The 22,820-nt window shown below is 43.5% G+C and overlaps 1 protein-coding gene across 4 annotated transcripts in view; it reads left to right on the forward strand.

Moving 5' to 3' along the window:
• dusp8a (dual specificity phosphatase 8a) overlaps positions 1-8,029 on the forward strand; it is a 42,117-nt gene extending 34,088 nt beyond the window's left edge. For all 4 annotated transcript variants that reach the window (XM_086027940.1, XM_086027941.1, XM_086027942.1 and 1 more), the window contains 4 exons: positions 3,270-3,436; positions 3,742-3,901; positions 4,575-4,698; positions 4,947-8,029. In XM_086027940.1, coding sequence (XP_085884066.1) covers positions 3,270-3,436; positions 3,742-3,901; positions 4,575-4,698; positions 4,947-6,132 — 1,637 coding nt within the window. In that variant the 3' untranslated portion in view covers positions 6,133-8,029. The remainder of the gene's footprint in view (positions 1-3,269; positions 3,437-3,741; positions 3,902-4,574; positions 4,699-4,946) is intronic.
• Positions 8,030-22,820: the final 14,791 nt, after the last annotated feature.

Raw genomic sequence — 22,820 nt, forward strand, 5'->3', positions numbered from 1 at the left:
GCGTCATGTCTCCCCTGATATGAACCGAAGAGGAGAGCAGTGGAGGGGTGCATGGTGGCCATTCATGCAGATCAATGCCCGTAGGCTGTGGAGGGTCATGTGTTGGGGGGGGGGGTTGGGGAAAATCATCTCTCCATTAACAGACAACTGAAAGCTACACACTTTACAGGAGCTTGAACACAGAGGGGGGAGTGACTTGGCTTGTATTGATAAAGCGGTCAATTGTACCGATAGGAGTGATGATGTAACAGCAGAGCTCCCATGAACAATTATAGGCACATGGTGTGTATTTCCGTCCAAAGTGGCCCGCGGGTTTCCACTGGAGCTTTCATCGTTCTACCTTCCGCACGGATTCACAAAAGTTCAGCGAGTGTGATCCGAACATCTGCTACTGATCCCTGATAGGAAGATTGAAGATTAGAATTCGTTTGACTTCGTTATAAGAAATGAGGGATGAGGAAAAGCAGCCAAGAGGCCCGAGTGCTACACTCTCACAGAGAAGGGTTGATGGGGGGGGGGGGGTCAGTAAGCAGTTGCATAAGTGATGAATTGGGCAGAGGGAAACGGAAAAAGGAAGTCACCACTGGCGAGCGCTGCCCACGGCGACACAGTGCCCTCTTTCCCGGATCTGTGTTTGCCGTTTTTAAGCTGGCGCGTTCACAGATCGGTTTGCCGGTTTCCAGATGCAAAATGTTGCCTTCAAATGCGCAAAAGTCAGTAGTTTCCCCCTCGCCGAAGCCTAGATTCCTCAAACACTGAAATGGCAGCTCGCAATCCGTTGGAAAGATGCCGACAGTTTTTGACACCGGCTCACACAAATATGCGCAGCCATTTGTCTTCATGTGTAAAGTATCAGCGTGTCACGCTGGACTGATTATCACGCCGCACTGAAGATGAACTCATCCTTCCCAGTTGACCTTCTGATGTCATGTTCACAGACAGCTGGCTCGGTGTGTGTCACAGGGTATTTTCAATGACCTCATTGCGAGTCCTCACTTGTGTGTTTGCGTTATGCTCGGACATTGGCACGGCCCGTCGTTTTCTTTTCCGGAGAACGTGAGGTCATGTCTCTCTCTTGAGCGCGTGTCCGTCCTTGAGCTCTTTTGACGCTGCGCTATCCTGACAACACGCAAGGGGAACACCAACTGTCGGCACTGCCCCCCCCCCCCCCCCTTGTTGTCCGTGACGACTCCAAGGAAGGGGAGGCCAGGTGACAGTAAGGGTGACAATAAAACCAACGCTGCCTGCAAGGGAGGTGTCTGCAATTGTATTGACGTCATGTAACTACCCTTTAAAACAACAATTGGCCCGGGTGGCTTATCTCTGACTTGAGCCGCTTCATTCCTATAACTGCCACTCATTCCTTGAGTCACACACTGGCACGACGTGTTTCCTGCGCTTTCCTATTTGTTTATCCAACACGGGATGATTTCAACGACTGCAGTCGCTATATCAATCCAGGCACATATTTCATCCTAGTAGCACCTATAGGGCTGCTCAATTGTTTTGGTAATAATTGAAATCACGACTATTCAAACATTTTTTTTTTTGGTACAAAACAAGAGAATGATTCAATGTAAAAAAATGTAAGTCAGTTCCTTTTGGAGCAAACAGAATTTACAGTGTGTAACATTAGTTACAAAATAAAAAGTGCAAATGTATAAATTCAAATATGATTTCCTTGTGTAAACAAAGAGTGTGTTGGACATAAATGCATATTAATCATCCTTTCTTACGATTGTCAATGTTGTAATGGTGGAGTGTAATAATCGTCATTGAATTCCGATGAACTGCACAGCCCTAATTGCGCGGATATTTTTAGAAGAGTCTGTCCACTTTCCCTCACACACACTTTCTCCCCACACATGCAGTTGAGCAAACATGCTGCGTCCACAGTGCCGTGTCCCGCCTTGTGTACTTCTAACAAACTCTCGAACAATGTTCTCACGTAGAGAAGGGAAATGGTTGTCGTGTGACATGAGCCTTTTCCTGTTGTTTCCGCTGTCCGAGGAACATACCGCTTCCTCGTTACAATGCACCGAAGACCCGTCGCTATACGTCCAGGAAGTAGCCCTTTCAAAGAACTCCCCTTCCTCATCCCCCCTCATCATCGGCGTTATCAATTTCAGATGACTACAGTAGGTAGTCTTATTTACACAGCAGTTTGCATTAAAGCCGTCGTTCCTGCTTCTTGGGCGTTATCTGATCATTTGTTCCGCTTCAATCCATCCCCTCGCTTCATGCATGGAGGAGCGCTGATGTCATCACTCCGTCAGTCGCCGTTAATAGCTGCAGGAGACTGACAGGGATCCACATTGCACTTAAAGACGCAATGCCCTCACCCCCATTTTCATTGGCGGGGGCTGCATTTTTACAGTGATGTCATGTCTCACTCACTCACTCAGCGGACGCGCGTGTGTGTGTGTGTGTGTGTGTGTGTGTGTGTGTCCCGGATTGGGTCAGGCCGGGTTGAACCTAGATTAGGTTCTAATCTCTTCTCTGAGTCTCGAAAGTTCCTTTAGCATTCTCTTCTTTTCTCCACAGTCGTCTGAGAGGTCATTACCCGCACGATACACACACACACACCCACGCACACACTTCACCCCTACCTCCTCCCCCTTGGCCCCCACCCTGTAGTTATACAACCGCAGTGCTGCAGAGTAATGATGAGTGTGTGTTGGAAAGGGACGGTGTCTTGCACAGAGCCATTGTGAGTCATTGCCAGTGTGTCGCTAAAGATTAGGCGATCATGTTTTGGGATCATCTTTTTACACACTGCAACCATTTGTTAAGGTGTGTGTGTTTTGTGTGTCACGCCGTGCGCTTGTCAGGGGGACGTTAACTGGGCCTCTGTCCTGGCCGTGCACCTGTGGCCTCTCTCATTCCCCCAGCCTGACGCAATGCACTTCTACAGGACATGAGCTCATGCAGGAAACAGAGACACACACACACACATATGCCAAAAGTGGAGCCGCCTGCCTCTTAAAGGGCCAGACACGCACATTCTTGGCCACCCTGCAGTTAACCTCACACAGAAGAACAAGAGAGCCTCTTCTTTGCTTCTGTTGCACTAAGCAGGACCCAGACATTGTTGCCCAGGGTCACCTCTGAAAGTCGAGAAACTGTTTACTCTGCTAATGGTGCAAGATTTTTTTTTTTTTTTTTTTTTTTTTACACTCATGAGACCTTGCGTAAATCCTCTTATATTAAATGACTTCAGTGCTGAAAACAATTAGAGTAATGGAGCCGTTCTGGTTGTGTCTGTGCAGGAGGCTTTGCCGCTTTCTCCTCCTGCTTCCCCGGCCTGTGTGAAGGCAAGCCGGCCACGGCTCTTCCTATGAGCTTGTCGCAGCCCTGCTTGCCCGTGGCCAATGTCGGGCCCACTCGTATCCTGCCACACCTTTACCTGGGCTCCCAGAAAGATGTTCTCAATAAGGTTTGTAGCACACTGGAACTTGCAAGGCAGACAGCGCATCCTGGCTGAAGAAATCGGACTTAGAAGGGATTTATTTTCCCTTATCACTGTTGCCAAAGCGTTAGCTCATTTGGGGATACGTTGTGTCTCTTTAAGGAGTGGAGTCCTGAACATATTTCATCTAAAAGTTGTCTTGAGTACTCAGCTAACTGCAACTAAATAACATTTGATTAAATCAGGACAATCATTGCATCGCTATATTTCATACTGTTTCCTGGAGGGAAGTAAAAAGACATTGGACTCACGTTTTCTTTCTGTCTCTGCAGGATCTGATGGCTCAGAATGGTATAACGTATGTACTGAATGCCAGCAACACCTGCCCCAAACCAGACTTCATCAGCGAGAGCCACTTCATGCGCATCCCAGTCAACGACAACTACTGTGAGAAATTGCTTCCTTGGCTGGACAAAACAAATGAATTCATTGGTAAGATGGAACAAGATGCATCATTTAGTAGAGGTGTAACAAAAAACGTTTTGAACCGGAAAACATTTTTTTTTTATTTAAAAGGCGTGAGTGCATAGAATCGAACCGAATCGAATCGTTTCACTTTGAAATGTATCGAGATGTGTAAGGAATCGTCTTTTATTGAAGAAATATGTCTTAGAAGGAATTGGCACATTTAGAGTACTGCCAAATTCATTCAAATGTGTGTAAAATAACAACAAAAAGTAATTGCATCATCATACACTATGAAACTGAGCCATACCATATCGAATGGAATCGTAATCTCACTGAGACGAATCGAACCGAATCGCTCCACTTTCAAACCGAACCGTCCTTGAATCATATCGAATCATATTGAGACATATCGAAAACCGTACATCGGTATCAGTTAGATTAGTAACATGTAAGATCATTTAGAACTCTTCGTTGTTAAAGAATGCCACAACATCCAACACTATACGTACCACTGTCACGGCTAATAAAGGTTCACGTGTAGTACAGCAAACAATAGAATCCGGTACAAAACTTCCGTCGGGGAGACCTTCTGTCGTCAAGTTTCTTTCAATAGAGGCTGATTGTCATCAGACTTTGTGCCGCTGCTTTTGTGTGCATTTGTGTGGCCTGAGCTCTACCTGTTCGTTTCCTCCAACAGACAAAGCCAAGGTGTCAAACTGCAGAGTCATTGTGCATTGCTTGGCTGGAATCTCGCGATCGGCGACCATCGCCATCGCATACATCATGAAGACAATGGGCCTGTCGTCAGATGACGCCTACAGGTACGCTCACTCCTCCCACACAGCCGAGCTAAGGTGACAGGCACATTCAAAAGGCAACTGACTTTTTGTAGGAAATGTGCCGACCGTGATATACTGTATGTGTGGCCGCTGCCTGGGGTTATGCAGAGTGTAGTGGAACCTTTAGAACACTTGACACCCAACACTTATGAGGTCCTTACACTACGGTACTGTTTGACTTTTTAAAAACACTCACTGTTTTGTTTTTCTTTTCTTTTTGCATCCGACAGGTTTGTAAAGGACCGTAGACCCTCTATATCCCCCAACTTTAACTTCCTGGGCCAGCTGCTGGAGTTCGAGAAAGGCTTACGACTGCTCCAAGCGTTAACTTCGAGCTCGGATGACAAGAACCTTGACGGCCACTCAAAGCAAAATTCTGAGCTCAACGGTGTCAACACGTGTTTCGAGATGAACGGTCACCATAGCAACTATGACTCATCGGTGGTAGAGCCACAAAAGCCACATGAGCCCAAGGTACCGTCACCCGCTTCCCTCCAGCAAGGCTTCAACGGCTTGCACCTCTCTGCGGAGAGGATCATGGACACGAATCGTCTGAAACGCTCCTTCTCCCTGGACATTAAATCTGTGTACTCCCCGAACAGTCCACACTCTGCTGCCGCGGCACCAACGCACTCTGAAGACGTCCCCAAGCTGTGCAAACTGGACAGCCCCGAAACGGGCACCTCCAATGGCGTCTGCTCTCAGTCTCCCATCCTGGACAGTCCCTGCTCCTCTGACTCCCCCTTCCCCTCACCGGGCAGCGTGGGAAGCATCGGAGGTTTGGGGCACGGAGGAAGCGAAGGGGTCCATCGGCCCGGTTCTTCGGCGTCCAGACCCAGAAGGAAAGCAAGCAAGCATAGCGCCGGCACTTCACCCATCCATTTCCAACAACTTCCGCCACAGTCCCTCAGCCTGTCTCTTGACCCAAAGGACGAGAACTTAAAGGGTTCCCTGCTTCTGGCGCTGCCGTCTCTGCCCTCCGTGGGATCTGGGGCCATGTGGACCAAACACAGAGACACTGTCCAGGCCACCACCCCTGTTACTCCCGTGACCCCCACCACCGATGCCCCCTGGCGCTTTGGGGCCGAAGAGGGGGGCGAGATGGAGGTCGGCGGCGCGGCAACCGAGTCCTCCGTGAGGTTCGGGAGCAGCTCGGCGTACGTGGCGTTCGGTTGCAGCGAAAGCGTGCGGTTACGAGACAAACCCCCGAAGGAGAAGCCCCCGATGCCGCAGCGGGAAAAGCGAGACGAGCGGCCGAGCATCGGCGGCTCTGCCGCCGAGAAGCAGTTCAAGCGCCGCAGCTGTCAGATGGAATTCGAGGAGGGCATCTCGGAGACGCGGTCCCGGGAAGAACTGGGGAAGATTGGGAAACAGTCGAGTTTCTCCGGGAGCCTCGAGATCATTGAGGTGTCCTGACAGATAATAGACGTTAACATCACTGGAGGCAGGAAGAGACCTCTTTAGAAGGACTATGTCTATGACAGACAGAGACAGTGACAGAAACATTGTGCTGCTTACCTGACCACAACCTCCCGAACTCTCTCGAGGCAGTGAAGGGCGGGCCGTAGGTACTGACCTTCTGCGGTTAAGGGGCCCAGTGCCTGCGTTATGTTGCATCCTTCTCATGTAGAATAACTTTGTTTTGACATGGAGCACGGACTCCAACCACCCGCCTGTGGTCAAGTGTAGAGTCGTTGGGATGGTTATACAACTCGTGATCTGATCTTACCCCAAAGCGTCCGCCACTTCGGTGTCCAAAAGCCTCAAAACATCAAACGCGCTTGTCCAGTTCTGTCCGATTGCAACATCATCCACATGGGCGGTGGCCTCGGCGCGCGTGTCACGGCAGGCAGCACAAGGCCCGCTCAGACGGCACTCGGATCAGCCAAAACCATGACGGGGCCTCAGCTCAGCTCAACTTTCACCGGTGACCCTAAAGCACAGTGACGCTGGCTCCCTCACTTGCAGTGTTAGCGGCGTCATGGCACTGAAATTTCAGGTCACGGGCCACCCTGCCATTGCTCTCTGTCACCACTTGTGGTCGCCACTGAGCATACATCATGAAAGGTTGGCAATAGAAAGACAACTAACTTCAGTATATATATATATATATGTATATATATATATATATATATATATATATATATATATATATGTACACATACATATATATTCTGTATATGTATAGTGACTCAAAAGGACTTTTAATTTATTGTTCATTCTGGTAATGAGATATAATATAATGTTTTGTGGAATTATTTCATTTTTCTTTTGTTGGATTATTATTATTATTATTATTTGCTGTATGGTATTTATGAACACATACAAATACATACATTCATCGGATTCAAGCAAGCAATATGTGCTGTTCCTTCTTTGGGGCGCGTGACGTATGACTTGGAAATGCACTTTTCTGCTTTCTGGTAACCAAGTTCGATTGTGGGATGGCGCAGACAAAGCTAGTGGCATCTTAAAGAGACAGCAGCAGAAGTCTGTGATTATGGCTTTAACACATGAGCGTTTTGTGCATGACATTGGAGGGAGGCATGCATAACAACAACTTTATGCAACATACGCACAGTTTTTGATAAACCCTCTCAAAGCCAGTTCCGGTGTTTCCCACCAAAGCTGAACCCAACTCACACACCCTACACTGTATGCACTTATTTCTTAACAGGCAACGCTTCGGCCCTCACACGGACACACACACACACACACACACTATCTTTTTCTTTCCTTCTCAGGGGATCTTTCAGTGAGCCAAGCCCAGCACATCAGCACAAAACATGGAAGTCTCTGACATTTATCGCTCTTATTTCCGCCTTGTGCTTTGAGTAAAAACAACAGTTGAAAATGTCGCTCTCCTGGTGCGAGATGCTTATTTATTCATCATGTAAAACGTGTTGTCTTTTGACCCATAACTAGCATTTGACCTTGTGCTGCTACAACTTCTGATAGATTCCTTTTGTTTGCCTGAGGCTCAATCAAGCTCCTAAACCCCTCCTCCATGTTGTTTTGAAAATTGTGGTTAGCATTATTTATGATATGTAACAAATATGATGCAGGCTGTCCCATTTGCTAAATCTGTTGTTAATGAATTATTATTATTATTACTCTTATTGGTATTCTTATTATTATTAAGTTGTTGTAAATAGCAACACAAAAGAACACTGATGAGTTTTTAAAGGAAAAATGCTGATACCTAGGCTGCTTGATGCTAAAAAAAATACCTCAGGTTATATTGAAAGGCTTTTCCTTCCCCTGTACATGTTTTGTGAAAATGAGACAAAATACAGACATGACAAAATACAAACTTGTCTGCTTCTGGTTCTTCTTGCCATTTCTGGTCAGAAAGGGGAATTCCAATGATATGTTGTTGATGTTTGCACACTCCATGATGACATCTGGAGCCCTGGAGTCTCACTATTGATTTTGTGTTTAACAAAACGGCAGTCTGACCACAAACAACAACTTCATTGATTATTTTTTTTCTTTCCCTGCAATAGTGGTAATGTCACATGCTTTTGTATCTTAATGAAGATGGTGAATTATTGAAGAGCATATATATTAACTCTAAAAAATGATACATTCGCAATGACTTTTCAATGAAGGTTAAACCCAGGACAGTTTTGTATTTATGGCGTAAATAATTTTCATACAGTAAAATAAGATGGAAGATAAAAACTCCATCCTCCTCTTCACAGAAACTGAAAATTCAATAAATGCTCTTTTCAACGTTTATTGTTCCATTCCCCCAACCATTGTTGGCATCAAATAAAAATCATAGCTGTGTGGGTAGAAGCCAGTGATGAATATGAGGGAGACAATTCTTTTGGTAGGTGAGTTTCTTCCACTTTCTCACTACCAAAAGTGGCCAAAACATATACGTAAAAACAACCTTTGCCAATTTACAAATTACCATCCGCCAACTTAGCGTTTGGCATTTTTTCCCTGTAGAACATAATTGAAACTAATCACTGAAAAACACCCATTTGCCTATTTTTGTGCTTTCTGTAATGCCCTAAGTTGGTGCCGCCCGTAAGGCACCATGCTAGCAGAGGAGTTGCTAGCATTGATAGCCGGCCATTTCAACAGCAGACAGCAACATGGTGGAACATTCCAGTAGAGGTCGGACAGGCAGACGAGGCCCCTTAAGGAGTTGACACTGGAGAAAACAACGTGGTAATTGGTAAATCATGTCTCACAAGGATTCAGAGAAAGGTGTGGATTACTACTGATAATGGTGGAAGTTAACAGAGTCAGATGCTAGTTTGTATCTGCTCACTAGTCACAGTAAGTGCTTTCTGGGAAGAGTTTGGACTATTCAGTATGTACTGTAGTAAAATAAATAAAGTACCTACTGTGGATATTTTAAAAAAAACCTGTTCAAATGTACACTGTGATATAAAAAAAAAATTGAGCAAGATTTCAAAACGTTTCCACAATTAATGCGACCTCTACGACTTATCAAAGTGGTTTGAAAAAGGGAACTCTTTCCAGAGGGGAAGTAAAAATGAACAGCTGAGATAACGTGGTTACACCAGCGTGCACACCCTCTTATAACTGGGGATGTGGTTGTGTTGAGAATTAACCATTCACTTTTCAACTCATGTTAGATGGGAGTCAGCACACACCTCATGTCAATTAAGTGCCTCTGATTAACCCCAAATTAAGTTCAGCTGTTGTAGTTTTTTTTTTTTCTTCGAACAAGCCAACTAGAACACATGCCGTGGTCCCCAGGGAGCTTCTGTCGCGTCAGATTCCATTGATCAAAGATGTCAGTCAGGACCAAACTGAGCATGGTACAATCTTTCCAATGCATTGAGGATAAGCGGTTTGGATAATGGATGTCTGGACGGATGAAAAGAAAACCTGGGATTCATTCAAGATAGTCCTCCAAAAATATTACCAACAACAGGACATCCCTCCAAAATTGATAAAAAGACAAGAAGAAAAGGGGTCAGGGGGGCTGCCGAGAGGCAGGCATCAAAAGAGCCATGGGATTTCTGTAAGTAGCCTACAGACTGTTTAGTGCATGCGATAGCAATTTCTGCTGTTCATATGTCTGGGCTGTGGGCTAGGGTGGCAAGACTGAAGTCTTATCTTACAGAGAAAAACATCAGAGCCCAGACACATCACAGATAAAAAAGTTACTTGAAATCTGCAAAACGCATGTGGGAAAATGTGTCTGGTCCGATGAAACCACAGGTGAACCTTTTGACCAAAATTCCAAAAGGTTGGCACAATCACAACACTGCCCTTCACCAAAACAATGCAATAGCTACATAAGCATGGCGGTGGCATCATCATGAACAGAGGTGAGGCTCTTGTTAAGGTGGAGGGAAATATGAGCAGTTCCAAATACATAACATTCAGGCTTTTTCATTTGATAAAATCCTGGCATTTGAACAGCACTGTGTAGACTTCTTCTCACCAATGTGTGACTAACTCAATCAAAAATATAGAATAAATAATAAGAATAAATAAAAGTAGAATAAAAAAGTAGTAATGCTTACTTTTTATGGATTGCCAAGTGACGACATACATGCTAGGGTTCTTGCATTTATGTTGTATTTTTAATGTGAAACAATTATCAGTAAGAATTTTTTTGTTGGAAGGATAATGTAAGATAGGTTTGTAATCATATTTAAAGGGCTCAGCTTCAGAAAACAGGTCATGATTGGTCGTTACCTGTGCCCTGAGCAGTTGTGATGTCATTTTCAGTCGACAGAAGTGAGAAAATGGCCGCCCACAGAGATGGCTAACAACGGGTGGATTAAATCTTATTCCACAAACGCAATGTTTATCAAAATGTTTCAACTAGTGGGCCTGCATAGAACATTTTCTTGAAAAAAAAAATGTTTGGGTCGACTTCCGCTTTAATATAGGGAGTTAACGTTATTAGGAGGCATTCGTTGTTGGCAAATTTTTACTATATGGGTAGGCAATGAGGGCAGTAGCCTACAGTGTGCGAGTGCCATAGAATGCATTTCTTCACTGCATTGAACATGAAAAGTAACATACGTATAGTATAGTAAAAGGCTAATTAAGGTGATATCGCATTGCAATGTTATTGTTGTACACATTACAAAGAAGCCATGAAGGAGTGAAAGGACAGAGGCGCCTCTGATGAACACCACTGACTTGTTCCCTTGTGTCACTCTGACTCATTGTCTGGCTAGCATTACGCTACTTCCTCATTGAAGTCCCAACACATCCAAGCTTTTTAAGACTACACCCAGCCATCCTTGCACTCAACCTTCTTCCTCATTCCCACTGCAGTGGGAAGTTTTTGTGTTTGACCCCACGTCAGATGATGTGTGAACAACAGTCGTCACTGGGGGATGAGAAGATGGGACGAGGTCGGGCAGGTGTGAGGTCACAGTGCGAGCTATTTGGCATGTACTGGCCATATTGTTGCATCCTCTGACAAAGGCAGTTTTGGTTTCATGATGTCATGGTGGAATGTCAGCTCACACAATCGAATAACATGTGCAAGCAAAGCTCCATAGAGGCAGAACAGCTTGTGGGTGGCTGCAATGTTGCTCTAATGAGCCATTCATGGGGGCACACTGAGGTAATGGACTTATCGGCCTCTCCAGCTGAGACCCACTATTTTTCTGTGTGTGCGTGTGTGTGTGTGCAGGGGTGGGGGGGGGGGGGGTGTGTATGTGTGTGACAGTGAAGTGGCTTCTCTCCCCACCCCTTGTGGGAAAACCCCACAATCTGACGACAAGACCACTCCAGTAATGGAATACATGAACACCATTTACAGTACAGTATGTCTATGTACAGTGTCTGTCCGTCTGTCTGCAGTTGTGGTCAATGATATTTACTCTGTCATGATCTGTTTTTGTTTTGTCATGATTTGTCATGAATGCATTTTTTTTAGACTCCTACTAAATACACCATGCCTCCTTGCTAGTGGAAGTTGGTCGAAGTTGCTAGTTGGAAAGGCTAAAAAGGCGGATAGACGGACGGCGGACGGGTACCCCGGCTGCGGTGTTAAATTTAACTCCTATAAGTGTTGAATTAACACTGTGAAATTTGCTGTGTGGTAAAATATGTATGCAAAATATTTAAATTACACTGTAATTATTAATTCTCATTTTTAACTTGCATTATAGATTATTAGTTATCACAGTGGTCAAAAAAATTTTTACATTTTTTTTTTTTAAATCAGAGATGCAAGTAAACCTTTCTAGATGCATTTTTTGAGCTGATTCCGAACCTGCCTCCTTCTTTTTTTTTCTCTAGCACATCATCATAATCATCATCATCATCATCATCATCATCATCATCTAATAGTATATATGATATAGTAATATATTTTGTAATATTTATGAAAGAAAGGTTAGGTTCAGCAACGGGTGATTTTTTTTTCTGAGACATAACTAAATTAGAACATGTGTTGAATCACATTGCACAAGCTTATATAGGTCAAGCTTGAAAAAACAATGAAAATATCTCAACAACCTGATGTGCTAAGACAAAAAGACATTTTTTTGAATCCGCCAAAAATACTTTTAGGGACACGTGAAGCCATATCTGATTAAAATGTGTTGTTGACCAGTGCAATTTAAGTACTGTCATTATTTAGTAAAATAAATAAGACTTTAAATGTACAGTGTCCACAAAAACATAGCCTGTCTTTAAACAGATGTAGTATGCTATGTTTTTTGGTAATATTCTTTCACAATCGGTAGCTACAAATGCATGATTGATTTCATAAAGTTTCATGTAGGGTAGCATTACAGATGCTCAGTGTGCGCCCATCTGGCTACTTTGCAAACCTCGATGCAGTCACGCTCTGTCCACTCGCTGCAGCATAATCTTGAGTGATAATGCGTACTGCTTCACTGGTATCCATTTTTAGCTCACCCGGACTTGCAGGAAGTGGGGGTACATAAACATTGCTTTATAAAAAGAAGTCACAACAAGCGCTTTGGTCAGGTGACATTGCAGTCCACTTGCTGTACCTGATCGGCTGTTCATTACAGCCCATCAATTTGTCTGGCAGGTGCTCAATGAGAAATCTGGCAGTGCGCCTTCCTGCTGAAAAAGGCAGTCACTAGTAGCAGTTGTGGAAACATCGCGACTGGACTGGAGATTTGAATTTTCAGGTAACATTGACTGGTAACAGTCTGGTGTATTTTTATTGAGGATCGGGTCCGTCTCAGCGTCCTTCCGGAGAGGCCGCCGAGCAAGACTGGATTAGCAAATCAACTTCTCTGACAGCCATTTTGGTTGGATCAAGATTTTATTCTAGTCACATGTTGATTTCAAAGAATTCCCCCCCAAAATGCTGCGTGCATGCTTCTTACTCTCGTATCTGACTTTTAATAGGGAACTTAGTATGCATTGCCTGCATCTAAAAACACCGTAGTCTTTTGATCTCTTCCAAAAGGTTTTTAGGGTATCTTTGTTTTCGTGTCCCGTACACTTTAAGAGGGGCTAAGTCGCCCGTCTGTGTCTCCCCCAGAGCCAAATGGTCAACACGGAATACAGAAGACTCCCTCTCCTAATAATCTGATTTCAACCAAAGGGTGAGACTCCAAGTGATTTACGCATTCATTGGAATGTCTGCTATCTAACTAGCCTTTGTGAGTCTTCGCTTTGAATATCCAACACCTGCCCGGCCCTGACAGAGCCCTTCTGACACTACAATCTGATCGGCGCTCACCCTCTTCATAGTTAAGTGAAGAGAACTAATGCAATATCAAAATTAGCCTACATTCAAATAAACCTCAAGAGTTGAACAAAATCAAATATAATTGATTGGGAATTTATGAATGCATCTTGATCAATATTTTGAATCGTTTCAGACATCACACATCATCATAACCAAAGCTGGGCATTTTACAAAAAATTTGCAGTCCGTTTATCGCCTACCGCCTACAGCCGGGGTACCCTTCCGCCGTTCGTCTATTCGCATTTTTCTCCGGATGGAAAAAATGATAATCGCCTATAGGCTGTTCCACCTATGATTTTATACGGGCCTCCGTTAGCGTTTCCGACTACAGATGGACCGATCCGCCACATAGGCGGAATGATCATAACATCAGGGAGTGCTTTTGTTGACACCATCTGAAATTGTTTATTTTGAGCATTTTTAAATATTTTTACAATAAATCAATTAAACCAATTGTTTATTGAGATAATTAAAAAAAAAATCTAAATGAATGCAATGATTTTCATTCAGCATTGTTTCGGAAATAATAGTTAAACGAATGCCACCACTATTACAGAACTCTTGATGTAACGGAAATGCTCTGTGGGCCGGCGCAGATTAAAGGACCGTGCCATACTTCGCCCACCCTTGCCATTTAGTCACTAATTTGTTTTCTATGTAGTGTACTGTTTGTGTGCAGGCCATGTTGTGTCAAATTCCCTCCACATGTCTATTTGCACGTTTTTGCTTCCATGTGGATAGCATATGCCCTACTGTGTAGTCGGATGCACAGTGAATGTAGAGAAGGCAGTTCTTTTCAATGGTCGCCGGATGATGTGTGGCTGATTTGCGTGCTCCCGGACGTGTGCGTGCATGTGTGAATGTTGCCGCGCGCATTAACCGATGATGGCTACCAGACGCGTCCATGCCGAGGGGCGGCCTGACGCCTTCCTCGCAGGCCTCCTACATGGAAACACTTAGCGAGTGTTACGTCAGCAGGGCACCAGCGCTCTTTTCCACTTGCACACATGTGCACTTTACTTAACATACTTTCACCTACTTTCTCTTCTGCTTGTCTTTCATGTGCGCTGCTCTGAAGTGGCGTCAACGCTGAATTGTACGTCTTTCCATGCGTCACTAGGAGATGACTCCAAATAACTTTTTGGACGCCGTTTAAACACGGAAGACTCTTGTCCTTATATAAACCTGAGTCGGGCAGCCTGGAAGTGCTTCTCTGGCCCCCAGCTCCCACCCCCCTACAATTAAACCCCTCCTCTTTCATTCATTCGCATTAGCCTCTCACGCAAGTGGAAGCAGTCTGGGTTTCCTTCACAATAGATTACTGCCACCAAAATATTTTTGAAGGGTATCACGGTGATGAGTGGTTAGCATGCCCTCAAATTTCTGAGGTTCAGGTTTCGAATCACAGCTCTGGCCTTCCTGTGTGGAGTTTGCATGCATTCCTCATGATTGTGTGTGATCCACAGTCCAGAAGCATGAATGTTAGGTTAACTGAAGACCGTCCGGCACTCTGGCGACCACATTTTATTTAAACCACTTTACTTTTCTGTAGGAGACTTAGTATCTGACTTCTTCTACACCATCAAGAGAAACATAACAAATTCAAACCTGATCGCCACTATCACATTTACACATCACACAGTAAAGCGGCAAAAAGCTAGATTTGGATTTTTTTTTTGTTTTGTTTTGTTTTGTTTTGTTTTTGGGGTGTGTGTTCAAAATGTTTCATTTCCATGACATGCCTTTTAAAAGATTCTAGTTCCTTCTAGCATAACCTTATTCTGTGCAGTTACACCACAGGTGTCAAATTCAAGGCCCGGAGGCCACATCTGGCCTGCCACATCATTTTATGTGGCCCGCGAAAGCAAATCAAGCATGTCAACTTCCATAATGCTTGATGAAATCTGTAGCAACATTTAAAATTGTCATTTGAAATAAATAACAAATATTGTGAGCATTTTCTTGTTACTTTCTTACAGTAACTTGAACAAACTATTATCCATGACTTCTGATTTCAAATTTAGTTTAGTAAATTTAAATTTAAATTTAGTTATCTATCAATTTGTTTTGTATGGTATATGTAATAAAATGAGGAGATGATTAAGCATGTATACGGTTTCAAACTAAAGGCCCTCTGAGGGAATCTGTCTACAATGTGGCCCACGACAAAAATGAGTTTGACACCCCTGAGTTACCCCATTGAGACTATGACTCATTGTAGAAATGGAACTCTTGTCAAAATGTAGAAAAAATATTGATGATAGCAATTTTTCTCTCTCTTATCTCCTATCTCTTATAGCCCAAGTAATACGGTCATTTAGACATTTTGGGGGTCACCCTCAATCCATCCATCCATTATCTATACCGCTTGTCCTCACAAGGGTCGCGGTCTTTGGGCAGTAGGCGGGGGACACCCTGAATTGGTTGACAGCCAATCGCAGGGCACGCAGGGACAGACAAACATCCGCACCCACAATCACACCTAGGGGCAATTTAGAGTGTCCAATCAACCTACCAAGCATGTTTTTGGAAGATGGGAGGAAACCGGAGTACCCGGAGAAAACCCAAGCAGGCACGGGGAGAACATGCAAACTCCACACAGGGAGGATCGAACCCACGACCTCTGAACTGTGAGGCGGACGTGCTAACCAGTCGACCACCATGATTATTATTATTATTATTATTATTATTATTATTATTATTATGATTATCGTGATTATTATTATTATTATTATTATTATTATTATTATTATTATTATTAATATTATGAAAAACCTTATGTGCTACAGAAAAAATGAGGGCCGATACGGAACCAGCACATAAAGTTCATCCAGAAAAGTTTACTTGCAGCTCTGATTGAAAAAAAAATGGTTTACCAGTGTTAATTTCTCTCAAGACACTTTCATACTAATTTGCTGTTCATAGTTGGTTACTATATCAATGTTATATGGTTCCAGCCAGACTTCTATTAAAAGTGTACCCAACCTCCTCTGCGCTCACTATGGTGTTTCTCAACTTACAACCCGAGCCATCCTACCAAGGAAAGCTAAATTTTCTAAGTAGTAACAAGTGCAAACGATTCTTAAGAGGTAGGGCTGCCTAAAAAACGAGAGTGGTCGGCGACGGAAGACGGGTTGACCTCGTAACACTATAACAGTTAGTATTGCGGGCGGGGTAAAACGGAAAGTTCAAACTCGATAGATGGAGAGCTGGCGAGGACTAGGACCGGTTAGTCCTCCGCTAAGTGGAATCTGACACTTCACATTATTTTAGTGATTAGCGATTAGTCTTCAGTGAAACTAACATGCATGTGGACAACATAAAACTCCACACAGGAAGGCTAGAGCCAAGATTTGAATCCCAAAACCTCTGAACTGTGAGGTAGACAGAAGAACCTTTATTTCACCATGGCACCCTGTCAAAGCATTTTGAAGCATTCTTGCATTACATCTCATGATATTCGGCAAGTGTACTGAATGATGTAGAGGCCTACATCATTTACAGATGCATAATGAATGCAGATGCACAGCGCGCCGCAGTTAGTGTGCACGTGTGTGTTTGAATATGTAGTTTGTGGAACAGGGGCGAATCCTTCTTTGGCTCAATTCAGCAAACTTCAGGTAATCCATTTTAGTGCAGTTAGTGTTGTCATGGTCACCTGCATGTGTAAGCGTGTGTGTGCGTGTGCGCGGGGATGTGGGGGTGTGTGCGTGTGTGTTCCAAGCAGCCTAGAGGGGATGTCTAGACTGGCAAATCACGAGAAAAACAAAGAAAGGTTACTCAGGGCTCACGCTGCTGTCTGGAGCCGAAGAGCTAAGAGAAATTGCGCAAGCAGACATTTTCTTAAGATTTATGTACATTTGATGTGATTTAGATTCTGCTTCCAGAAACAAATACTAAAAATGCACAGTAGTTATTTGGATTCATTTGCATTACTTGATACTGCCACCTACTGTTTAAGTGAAGGTCTATCACTTTACATGCAGTGCTTTCCAAATTTCTTGAGCCAGGGAACAAATTTTACGTAGGAAAAATCTCAAAGCATACCGCCAAGAAATGCTACAAAAGGGTACATACGGTACAGTATACTGAAATAACGATGATGTGTGGTGGTAGTACTGTTAGTGGACAAGCATTTAATTGTTCTGCCTGCCATTAAACATCGCTGGGATTTAGTATATGTCATAATTTTCAGACCACCTCAGTAAAATTGGGTAATTTCCCGCAACACACAGTTAGCTGAGCCCTGAGCAGTTGTGATGTCATTTTCAGTCGACAGAAGTGACAAAATGACCGCCCTCTCAGATGGCTAAAAAGTGGTGGATTTTGCTGCTTAACTCATATTCCACAAACTTAATATTCATCAGAATGCCATCTTTGAACTAGGTGGCCTGTTGGGAACAGCCATCCATCCATCCATTATCTATACCGCTCATCCTCACAAGGGTCGCAGGCATGCTGGAGCTTATCCCAGTTGTCATCGGGCAATAGGCGGGGGACACCCCGAATTGGTTGCCAGCCAATCGCAGGGCACACACAGACAAACAAACATCCGCACTCACAATAACACCTAGGGGCAATTTAGAGTGTCCAATCAACCTACCATGCATGTCCTTGGAATGTGGGAGGAAACCGGAGTACCCGGAGACAACCCAAGCAGGCACGGGGAGAACATGCAAACTCCACACAGGATCAAACGGCGGGGATCAAACCCACGACCTCCGTACTGTGAGGCGTGCTAACCAGTCACCACCGTGCCGCCCCTGCTGGGAACGTATTATTGAAAAAAATGTGTTTGGGTTGATTTCCCTTTAAATGCAAATCGCCATCCAATAGGAGTTCAGTATCAAGGGGCATTACTAACACAAAACAACTTAATTAGATTAGAATATATCCATATTTTTCCACATGAAAAATGTCTTACTTTCGTTAGATAATAAAGGTGTCATTTCTTTAGATACACATTCAATATTATATATATAATTAATATATTTATCAGAGTTATCATGTATGGCATCTTTGAGTATCATTTCTTTGTATCTCTCCCTGTATCAGCCCCATCAGCACTGTGTGAAGCACACACACACCTGGACATGTGCAAACACTGCTACTTTAGTCAACAGCAGTGCACACTGAAGTGTGTATCCTATATCTCAGCGTCTGCACCTTCAAAACCACATCCCTCAGGTGAATGTGTCAGCACTGACACCAGATCAGACATTTCCTTGGTGTCTGGAATCATTATGCTTGGATGCACATTCAAAAGCAAACTTGTTGATGTGGAAAAAAAATGTATCCTGCCTGGCACCTGGGAGGTCCAAGCATATTTCACGAGGGGCCAGTGCTCCCATGCCTTTGTCATTCGCCATTAATATTGAGAATGAGTGTTTTGTTGTTTTTGTCACAATATGGGCACCGGTGTGGAATATGTGGTTGGAGTTTCTGCTTCACATTGAAGAGGTTGTGGGTTTGCATTCTTTATGCGAGGAGTTCTACAGCTTTCCCTCTGCTTGCATGGGCTTTGGTTTCTTCCTTACTCTGGTTTCCTGCCACAGTCCAAAAACATACATGTTAAGTTAAGTGAGTGTGAATGTTAGTTTGTCGATACAGTCTCGCCCTATAATTGACTGGTGACCAATCCGCCTCTGTGTCCACCTCAAGTTCAAACCCAGCTCACATGGGGCCTGAACAACAGTAGAATCTACATGCATGGAAGTCAGGCAAGTAAACCACTACACCAGGGATGGGCAACTGGTGGCCCGCACACAGCCTCCACCCATAAAATGGGGGTCGACATTAGGGGGAATTCTTTAAATTAGTATCAGTTTATACGACAGAAGGGGTGGGGGGCGGGGTCTCGGACAGAAATTGGAAAAATGTAAAATATGAAAAAATATTGTGAAAAAAACAACAAATCGGTGAATATGCGAAGCCACAGGTGCCTAACTGCGAATATGCAAGGGTTGACTGTAGTTTTAAGTTGTAATATCACCAAACACCACTAGATGGCAGACATGTTTTAGTTGCGCTTACACAGGGTCTTATACTGCCTATACTACAACGTGTGTGTCATCTTCAGCACCGCTTATCCTGTACAGGGTCGCGGCTCGCGGGGAGGTGCTGGAGCCTACGCCAGTTGACTTTGGGCGAAAGGCGGACTACACCCTAAACTGGTCGCCAGCCTGTCGCAGGACACACACAGACTGAGTGGGAACTGATCCCACGCTGCCCCCACATAAGTCAGGCAAGTGTACCACTACACCATCAGCGACGTTATTGTACAACGTGAGTAGGCTTCATATTTATTTTGCGGGTTTGGAATGATATGCAGGACAAATATAGTACCTCAATAATATAAACATTTTGAGTGAGTTGATTTTTGTTAAAAATTTACAAACAGGTGTCTTGTCCAGCAGTTTTGTGATTGTCCTTGAATAATATTATTTATGCACTGTGGTTGAAATGTAAAGTTTGTGATTATTCTGTTGTATGTTCAAACCCTTTGTTGTTGGGTTAGGATAGTATTTTTCATATGTGTGTTGCATGAATGCATTCACATATTTTGTCCATATACAAAGCAGCATTTTTTTTTTCTGGTTCAGAAGTGCATGGTCCTATGTGGTTGTTTAAAATATTATTCTATTGAGTTCACATGACGCATGAGGCAAACCCATAAAGGGACTGCTACTGAAGGTGTACAATGACCTGTGGATTACATTAGATTGCTGATAGACTGCTCGTTCTCATATCCGTCGTGACCCTTTTGCCACATACAAGATATTTTTGTCAAGTTGCCGCTGGCTGGAAATGAATCATGTCTGATCTGCTTGAAAGACAAAGAAGGCGAGGGGTTGTATCGTCATGGAACATTTACTGCATTAAAACAGCATGTTTTTACTGTTCTGCTTGTTATTCACCATTTGATGTGCCAGAGGCATGATTGCTTTGTGCCCCCTTTTTAAAAAAGCCCAGTTGTTGTTGTTGGTGCCAAGCAGCGGTGCACCATTACTTTTGCTTTCCTTTTCCATCCCGTCTGCTTCAAGCCTATGACACTCCTGTCTGTGTTGCATCAAGAAATGGCCTCTATCCAGCGACCTCTTCTCCCTGGCATGATTGCGATGGAGCCAGGTACGGTGTAGTCTGCAGACATGACTAATGTGGTTAAGGCTGACTCATACACACGCACATCAGCGGTCAGTGTGGAGCCGAGGATGACACAAGAACACACTGCAAAGAATCGACGCAGAAATGGACAGACACGGTGGTGCCAAACACAGTCAGGCAAACGGCCAGTATGATCGTAACTGTGTATCATGTGGTCAGTATTGATAGACCAAGACTATTAGATGAGATCAGGATGCAAACTGTTTATGACACATATACTTTATATGTTAACAAAAGGTAAAGCATGTCCATTTAAATCATCAGACAGTATTTGAAGGCCAACAAAAATATTTACAGCGGAAGTCAACCCAAAGAATAGAACCCAAGAATATGTTGTATGCAGTTGGGCAGCAAAATCCATCCCTTTTTAACCATCTCAGGGGGCGGCCATATTGTCACTTCTGTCGACCGAACATGACATCAGAGCTGCTCAGGGCTCAAGTAACGACTAATCACAGCTTGGTGATTGGTCCTTACCTGAACCGGGGGCAGTGGATAAAAAGGGGTGGATTTTGCTGCTTAACTCATATTCCACAAACAAAAAAATATTAACAAGAATGCCTTGTTTCAAGTAGTAGGCCTGCTGGGAACACATTTTGAAAAAAATATGTTTGGGTTGATTCCCCTTTAAATCCACAAAGCATCTTTTAATGCGGGTTAGCACGGTGAAAGCGTGATTAATTAGCTATCTCTACATCACAGTTCTGAGGAACAAAAGTTAATAAAACCAAAATAAAGTACAGTTACTCACACCTGACAGAAATAACAGACATGAAACAGGAAGGTGTTTGCAGTTCTGTGATTGATTGTTTGTTTTGTTTTGTTTTTTATAGTTAAACACACAAATCAAGTCAATTATCATCAGACCTTGAAGAACAACAAAAAATGAACCAAACATTCCCACAAATATCTGGTCTTATGTTATGTAAATGTGTGTATAATGTTTTTTTGATAGTTTGGAATACAAATAATTTGGTTTCCAGGGTGCATGCCCACCTATCAAGTGTGAAATTAAGCAACCGAATTTGATCTGCCTGTTTCTGAAAATGTGTCTCGAGACATTCTACGATTCCGCCCCACTGTAACTGTTTTTGATCCTTAGGGTATTTTGATGAAGGCATGTGACAGTTTCCAGATGTTTTATTATTGGGAAAACAAAACACATGTCAGCTCTAATACATAAATGACTGTGTATTGCAAAAATCCAAGCCAACCATTAGATTTATTTTCGCAAAGCAGTTTGGTTTACATGTTCAGTACTGAAAGCAAATCTTTGGCTATACTATGCATACCTCCGAACACTAAATGAAGATAATCCTTTCAACTATGTGGTTCCTAGAAGAATGCAGTTGCTGGCGAGAGGATGGATGTATGTAGTTGTCAAAAGGGATCACTTTACAGCTCTGTACATCTAACACGTGTGGTAGCATTTTACTTTTTGGGACAACGGTGGTCTGCCTTGGCTCTTGCGGTTGTGATGCCACAGTTACTGAATCCATCCATTTTCTATAGCACTTTTAATCATCGAGCAAGCTGGAGCCTATCCCTGCTGACATTGGGAGAGTGGCGGGGTACACACTGGATTGGATGCCAATCAGTCGGAGGGCACATATAGAAGAACAACAGCTTGAACATGTTTTTGTAGTGATCGCTTTTGGGGAGTTTTTACAGAAGAAGGGAACGTCCAAATTTCAACTTGTGCGCTTTCAATGTAGTACCGCATTGTGTCGCATATGTCGAGTAGCACTGAGCTCTACTGTGTGTAGATACCCCAAAATGAAGAGCAAGAAGAAGAGGCAGAGAAGGTCCCCTACTAAGCTGCTGACATATTCTGCAGTAAATTCTCTTTTGCAGTATGCTCTTGGCCTTGTGTGCGTTGAAGTAGCAGTTTCTTTAAGGTTTATACTTAGCGGAACATCTACGCTAATTTGCGTTCGACCGTCTATGGCATTTCACATTATATGTGAGCATTAAGTGAGCTAACTTTGGTTAAACAAAATGATATGGTTTACTTAAAAATGTTGGGTGGTGAAATATTTGTTTATTTCTATTTTGTTGTATGGCTCAGTTTAACAGTAAACCTCAACCTCAACACAACAGCTTGGAGCAAGCACACAGTGCCTCTTATTTGGAGCAAAAAGTCTTCTTTTCATTTCTTTGAACTGATGTCATACAATTAGTCTCCCATTTCTTGACAACGATAGAGTAAGAAGTAGCTCTAAAGAAGGTTTAAAAGTGTTTAAGTTGG

Source organism: Filicampus tigris, chromosome 4, assembly GCF_054856515.1.
Source record: "Filicampus tigris isolate MCC_2025a chromosome 4, RoL_Ftig_1.0, whole genome shotgun sequence".
NCBI classification, from domain to species: domain Eukaryota; kingdom Metazoa; phylum Chordata; class Actinopteri; order Syngnathiformes; family Syngnathidae; genus Filicampus; species Filicampus tigris.